The sequence below is a fragment of the Etheostoma spectabile genome, unplaced genomic scaffold (genome assembly GCF_008692095.1).
Source record: "Etheostoma spectabile isolate EspeVRDwgs_2016 unplaced genomic scaffold, UIUC_Espe_1.0 scaffold00569806, whole genome shotgun sequence".
Taxonomy (NCBI): Eukaryota; Metazoa; Chordata; class Actinopteri; order Perciformes; family Percidae; genus Etheostoma; species Etheostoma spectabile.
Genome location: NW_022605337.1, coordinates 40,125 through 47,772, shown reverse-complemented (window position 1 = coordinate 47,772; position 7,648 = coordinate 40,125). Strand labels below are relative to the sequence as shown.

At 48.4% G+C, this 7,648-nt stretch overlaps 1 protein-coding gene across 7 annotated transcripts; it reads left to right on the top strand.

Annotated features, from left to right (window-relative positions):
* On the top strand, window positions 1–2,680 carry LOC116685405 (uncharacterized). Of its 7 annotated transcripts, none has more exons than XM_032510472.1 (2): window positions 1–129; window positions 321–2,680. In XM_032510472.1, exon 2 carries the CDS (start codon window positions 1,582–1,584, stop codon window positions 2,335–2,337), a length of 756 nt encoding a protein of 251 aa, XP_032366363.1. In that variant the 5' UTR covers window positions 1–129; window positions 321–1,581; the 3' UTR covers window positions 2,338–2,680. The 7 variants fall into 7 exon arrangements, with proteins under 7 accessions (XP_032366363.1, XP_032366369.1, XP_032366368.1 ...); XM_032510478.1 differs by having other exon boundaries at window positions 21–129; window positions 345–2,680; XM_032510477.1 differs by having other exon boundaries at window positions 21–129; window positions 339–2,680.
* The last annotated feature ends 4,968 nt before the right edge of the window (window positions 2,681–7,648 follow it).

Below are 7,648 nucleotides of genomic sequence, written 5' to 3'. Positions count from 1 at the left end.
TCTCTGTCTCTCTATCGTCTCTGTCTGTCTCTGTCTCTCTGTCTCAGATCGACACCAATGAGAACGAAGTGGACACTGTGGAGAATGGACGTCCGTTCGTCCCTCGTCTCCCCCACCATCAAATCTCAGGTAAGTGGGTCCTTACACCCTGTGAGACTGAAGGTTTAATAACGTCTTTCAGCCTGTGATGTGTAAGACATGTGGTCTGTGTCTAACCCGGGTGTGTGTGTGTGTGGTGTGTGTGTGTGTGTGTGTGTGTGTGTGTGTGTGCGTGTTGTGTGTGTGGTGTGTGTTGGGTCCCTCTCTGCCCCCCCCCCCAGCAGCAGCAGCAGCAGCAGCAGCAGCAGCAGCAGCAGCAGATGTACATCGCGCAGGTTCTCCAGGACCCGCCGGTGGACGAGCCGGGGGGCGGCGGCGGCGAGGACGAGGAGATGCTCAACGGGGGGGGCGGCATCAACGAGGCGGATTTTCAGTCAGGGGAGGACAGTCTGATTGCCAACGAGGTCCACCAGTAGCTGGGGGTGGAGCCAGAGGGAGGGGGCGGAGCTAGCAGCTGATTGGAGGATCCCTACTGAGTGACGCCGCTAGCCCCACCCCCCCCCAGCTTGAAGACTTGACCCTGACGCCGGCGCCGGCTCGCCAACACCCGTCCTGCACCGAACTGTCGGCAGGGGGGGCTGTACATAACCACCACGCCAAACCTTTCTTTGTTTTCGGGGATTTAAAGGGCCGGAGCGTTCCAGACATGTCTTTGTTTTCGGGATTTAAAGGGCCGGAGCGTTCCAGACATGTCTTTGTTTTCGGGATTTAAAGGGCCGGAGCTTTCAGACATGTATTTAAAGGGCCGGAGCGTTCAGACATGTCTTTAAAGGGCCGGAGCGTTCAGACATGTTTTTAAAGGGCCGGAGCGTCCAGACATGTCTTTAAAGGGCCGGAGCGTCCAGACAGGTTCTTTAAAAAGGGCGGGAGCGTTCAGACATGTCTTTAAAGGCCGGAGCGTTCAGAAGGGGTCTTTTAAAGGCCGGAGCGTTTCAGACATGTCTTTAAAGGTCCGGAGCGTTCCAGACATGTCGTTAAAGGGCCGGAGCGTTCCAGACAGTCGTTTAAAGGCCGGAGCGGCGGTCAGGGACATGTCTTTAAAGGGCCGGAGCGTTCAGACATGTCTTTAAAGGGCCGGAGCGTTCCAGACATGTCTTTAAAGGGCCGGAGCGTTCAGACATGTCTTTAAAGGGCCGGAGCGTTCAGACATGTCTTTAAAGGGCCGGAGCGTTCAGACATGTCTTTAAAGGGCCGGAGCGTTCCAGACAGTTGTGCCTGGGTTGGATTTTTGCTTTGTTTGATTTTTGCACTCGTGACTTTGGACTCCCGATCCCACCGCAGGTCGCCGGGACTCGACCTGTCGACGGGTCAAATCTGATGCTCACGTCCCCCCCCCCCCCCCCCCCCTAAAGTAACCGCCGTCCTCCGACATCGGAGCGCTCAATAAGTCGCTAACCGCCAGCTCTCATAGTGGTAGAAGCCTCGCTTACGCAGACGCTGTCTCACCCCTTCTGTCTTTGTTTCCGTGAAAACCTGGGGGACATGGACTTTGCCAAAATGTCTAACACATCACCTGGAAGACCAACTGGAAGTTCACCTGGAAGACCACCTGAAACAACACCTGGAAGACCACCTGGAAGTTCACCTGGAAGACCACCTGGAAGTTCACCTGGAAGACCACCTGGAAGACCTCGTGGAAGACCACCTGGAAGACCACCTGGAAGACCACCTGGAAGACTCGTGGAAGACCACCTGGAAGACCACCTGGAAGACCACCTGGAAGACCACCTGGAAGACCACCTGGAAGTTCTCCTGGAAGTTCACCTGGAAGACCACCTGGAAGACCACCTGGAAGTTCACCTGGAAGACCACCTGGAAGTTCTCCTGGAAGTTCACCTGGAAGACCACCTGGAAGACCACCTGGAAGTTCACCTGGAAGACCACCTGGAAGTTCTCCTGGAAGTTCACCTGGAAGACCACCTGGAAGACCACCTGGACGTTCTCCTGGAAGACCACCTGGAAGACCACCTGGACGTTCTCCTGGAAGACCACCTGGAAGACCACCTGGAAGTTCTCCTGGAAGTTCACCTGGAAGACCACCTGGAAGACCACCTGGACGTTCTCCTGGAAGTTCACCTGGAAGACCACCTGGAAGACCACCTGGACGTTCTCCTGGAAGACCACCTGGAAGACCACCTGGACGTTCTCCTGGAAGACCACCTGGAAGACCACCTGGACGTTTTGGATTCTTTTGACCGGGCCTCAGTACGGAAGCAAATAAGAGACAAACGCATTTGAATGACCATTAACTCCTCAATGTTACCACGAGTGGAGATGAGTCCACAAACACATCACACGCGTTAGAATATTAGGAAGAAACGTAGTTAACTCACAATTAATGTCACATTTTTATCTTTTCTAAATGTCCCTCGATGTCTTTTTTGTCCCATTATTATTATTATTATTATTATTATTATTATTATTATTATTATTATATTTCTTCTCGTTTAAATGGTCTTATTAACATTAAAAGTGAATCAATGTAAATGTTTTTTTTATTGAAAACAACATTGGCATAGAGCATATATCAAGGTATTTCAGACTGGGGGGGGGTATTTCAGGTTGGGGGGGGTATTTCAGACTGGGGGGGGGGGTATTCAGACTGGGGGGGGTATTTCAGACTGGGGGGTATTTCAGACTGGGGGGGGGTATTTCAGGTTGGGGGGGGGTATTTCAGTCTGGGGGGGGGTATTTTCAGACTGGGGGGGGTATACTCGAACATTTGTCAACTTTTTAAAAGTTGACTTTCCATCCAGAATCTTATCGGCGGCCATTTTGTTGTCCGGTCTAGCTAGATCCGGTGGGTGTTGTAGTTTTCTAACGTTAGTAGTTGTTGCAGCGGCGTGTGAAAGAACTACAAGTACCTGAAGTCTCTTATTTGCTTCCATACGTGCTCTGCATGTTGTTCAAGTTCTGTGTCAAGTGGACGTCGACTGGGGCGGCCAATGAACTCGCCCGATTCACACCCCCCCCCCCGCTCTCAGCAGCACATCCTCCCGCCACCACCCCCCCCCCCCCCCCCCCACCACCACACCCTGAATCCTGAATAACTGACGAAGGGAACGGGATGTGTGTGTCTGTGTTTTTAGCAATCCTTAACGTTACCATGGTAACTTCCAAACTCTTTTCATTCATGGGAACTGTGAAGACGCTCTGACAGCTGATTGGTTGCTCCAGTCTCTCTGACAGCTGATTGGTTGCTCCAGTCTCTCTGACAGCTGATTGGTTGCTCCAGTCTCTCTGACAGCTGATTGGTTGCTCCAGTCTCGGGTAGACGCAGAAGAGCAAGCTTTTCCTCGGGATGTCTGCCCTCGATGGACGCTGTGTGTGTGTGCGTGTGTGTGCGTGCGTGGTGTGTGTGCGTGTGTGTGTGTGTCTGTGCGCGTGTGTGTGTGTCTGTGCGTGTGCGTGTGTGTCTGTGTGTGTGTGTGCGTGTGTGTGTGTGTCTGTGCGCGTGCGTGTGTTCTGTGTGTGCGTGTGTGTGCGTGCGTGTGTGTGCGTGTGTCTGTGTGTCCGTGCGTGTGTGTGTGTCTGTGTGTGCGTGTGCGTGTCTGTGCGTGCGTGTGCGTGTGTGTGTGTGCGTGTGTGTGCGTGCGTGTGTGTGTGTGTGTATGTGTGTGTGTGTGTCTGTGCGTGTGTGTGTGTGTGTCTGGGTGTGTGTGTGTGTGTGTGTCTGTGTGTGTGTGTGTGTATGTGTGTGTGTGTGTCTGTGCGGTGTGTGTGTGTGTCTGTGTGTGTGTCTGTGTCTTGTGTCTGTGTGTGTGTGTCTGTGCGTGTGTGTGTGTGCGGTGCGTGTGTGTGTGTGTGTCTGTGTGTGTGTGGTGCTGTGTGTGCGTGTGTGCGGTGTGCGTGTGTGTGTGCGTGGGGTGTGTGTGTGTGCGCGTGTGTGCGCGTGTGCGTGTGTGTGTGTGCGTGTGTGTGTGTGTGTGTGCGTGTGTGCGTGTGTGTGTGCGTGTGTGTGTGGGTGTGGGCGTGTGTCTGTGTGTGTGTGTGTGTGTGTGTGTGTGTGCGCGTGTGCGTGTGTGTGTGCGTGTGTGTGTTGCGTGTGTGCGCGTGTGCGTGTGTGTGTGGTGTGTGTGTGTGTGTGTGTAAATAGACCATGACCAGCGTCTCCTTCTTTAATTTATTGCTGTGAGGATATTTATTTCTACTTCGTTGTACAGAGAAACATTTTGTCCTATTTCTGTTATTGATCAATAAATAAAATTGGCTTTCATCATCTGTCAGAGACCAATAACTTCATGATTCATGTTCTTGTTGCTTGTCCTTCTCTAATGAAGGGTAGTTTGTGTTACTCCTTAATAAGTAGGCCTAATGTTTTTATTATATATATATTATATATTATTATATATATATTATATTATAGCTTACATTGGTTCCATAACCTTCTCATTAGTCTCCCATCCCTGGACCAATAACGTGTCTATATACAGCACGTATGTAGTGGAGTTATCATTCATCTCACCGGGAACACCACAACGCTTCTTCATCTTTTTATTTTGGTCAGAAGAATAAAAAAAACATGAATATTGTTTTACATATGCTCACAGCGTGTATTGAAGTCATTTACTTTTTTTTTCTAGTTGTTGTCCCTTTCTGATTGTTCTATATGAACATTAATTGTACAAATAATTAGATATATCTTATAGAGATGTGTGCGTGGTTGTAAAACATGTTCTCACGTTGTGACTAAGGGTTTGAAATTAAGCCTAAAGTCCGTAGGGTCCATTTCCTGAGGAACATTAGTTCCCTCTGCTCACTTTTGAGGTAAAGTAGATATTTTTAAACCCCCACACATTCAGTCGGTCCGCTATGTCGGGCTTTTTTTCTCCGTTTGATGAGAGCCGTATTTCCCTCTCTGCATATTATATTCTTCTCCTCCTCGTTACTGTCCATTAGAAGATGCTGCTCATTGGGTGAAACATCTGGCGCATGCGTCTTCTCATCTCTGCATCAGGAAATCTGGGATCGATACCGTGGTCTATCTGAGAAAGCCGTGAACGTGCACTCATCCTGGTTATCTCCACCTGGCTGGACATAGCTCCACCTGTTCATCCTGGTTATCTCCACCTGGCTGGACATAGCTCCACCTATTCATCCTGGTTATCTCCACCTGGCTGGACATAGCTCCACCTGTTCATCTTGGTTATCTCCACCTCGCTGGACATAGCTCCACCTGTTCCTCCTGGTTATCTCCACCTGGCTGGACATAGCTCCACCTGTTCATCCTGGCTATCTCCACCTGGCTGGACATAGCTCCACCTGTTCATCCTAGTTGTCTACACCTGGCTGGACATAGCTCCACCTGTTCATCCTGGCTATCTCCACCTGGCTGGACATAGCTCCACCTGGCTGGACATAGCTCCACCTGTTCATCCTAGTTGTCTACACCTGGCTGGACATAGCTCCACCTGTTCATCCTGGTTATCTCCACCTGGCTGGACATAGCTCCACCTGTTCATCCTGGTTATCTCCACCTGGCTGGACATAGCTCCACCTGTTCATCCCAGCTATCTCCACCTGGCTGGACATAGCTCCACCTGTTCATCCTGGCTATCTCCACCTGGCTGGACATAGCTCCACCTGTTCATCCTGGTTATCTCCACCTGGCTGGACATAGCTCCACCTGTTCATCCTGGTTATCTCCACCTGGCTGGACATAGCTCCACCTGTTCATCCTGGTTATCTCCACCTGGCTGGACATAGCTCCACCTGTTCATCCTGGTTATCTCCACCTGGCTGGACATAGCTCCACCTACAGGCCTCCTCCTTCAACAGTTCCCTTTCAACGGGTTCTTCCAGCCAGCTGGGTCTCGTGCTGGGCCTGTCCTAATGGTGAAGAACGGTTCTGCTGACATGGAGACGTCACAATCTGTTGCTCGTTCCTGATGGAAATCGGAGGCTTTGTCTTCAAAATCTCGTCTTCTTCTGTCAGAACTGTCAACGCTGCGTCCGTCATACCTCCAGGGACAGATGTGCAGACACTGGACTATTGAGTCATGTAACTAAGGTACTTTCCAAATGAACAACATGAATCAGTATAATCCTTATAATAACCACCATAAATTATTAAGTACCTTTCAACTGATTATGTAGAGTACCATATGAATAATAATGTTTGGATTTGCGGATCATTTTATTCATTTTTTTGGTATCACTTATAATTCCACACATTAAGACATCAATACAAACAATAACAAGACGTAGATGCATTAACAACACTTCAACTTACAAATAGAAACAACGAAATAAAGAACCTAAAACTCAGAAGAGAATGTGGAGATGAATATAATTCTGGTATTATTTCACTGGAAATACCAATGTTCCGTTAACATTAATTAATCAGAACCATTAACTACAGGAAGGAGCACAAGTCCATAGAAGTAATAAAAGAACAATTGTTACAAAATAAGAAAAATCATTCATTACAAAAAATAAGCAAAATCTTAACAACCACAACAACAACCACAACAACAACCACAACAACAACCACATCAACAACCACAACAACAACCACAACAACAACCACAACAACCACAACAACAACCACAACAACAACCACAACAACAACCACAACAACAACCACAACAACAACCACAACAACAACCACAACAACAACCACAACAACAACCACAACAACAACCACAACAACAACCACAACAACCACAACACAACCACAACAACAACCACAACAACAACCACAACAACCACAACAACAACCACATCAACAACCACATCAACAACCACATCAACAACCACAACACAACCACACAACAACCACAACAACAACCACAACAACAACCACAACAACAAACCACAACAACCACAACAACAACCACAACAACAACCACAACAACAACCACAACAACAACCACAACAACAACCACAACAACCACAACAACAACCACATCAACAACCACATCAACAACCACATCAACAACCACAACAACAACCACATCAACAACCACAACAACCACATCAACAACCACAACAACAACCACATCAACAACCACAACAACAACCACACACAACAACAACCACAACAACAACCACAACAACAACCACAACAACACCCACAACAACAACCACAACACAACCCCACAACAACCACAACAACAAACCCATCAACAACCACATCAACAACCACATCAACAACCACAACAACAACCACAACAACAACCACAAACAACCACAACAACAACCACATCAACAACCACAACAACACCCACAACAACAACCACAACAACAACCACAACAACAACCACATCAACAACCACAACAACAACCACAACAACAACCACAACAACAACCACAACAACAACCACAACAACAACCACAACAACAACCACAACAACAACCACAACAACAACCACAACAACAACCCACAACAACAACCACAACAACAACCACAACAACAACCACAACAACAACCACAACAACCACCAACAACCACACACAACCACAACACAACCACAACAACAACCACAACAACAACCACAACAACAACCACAACAACAACCCACAACACCAACCAACAAACCACAACAAC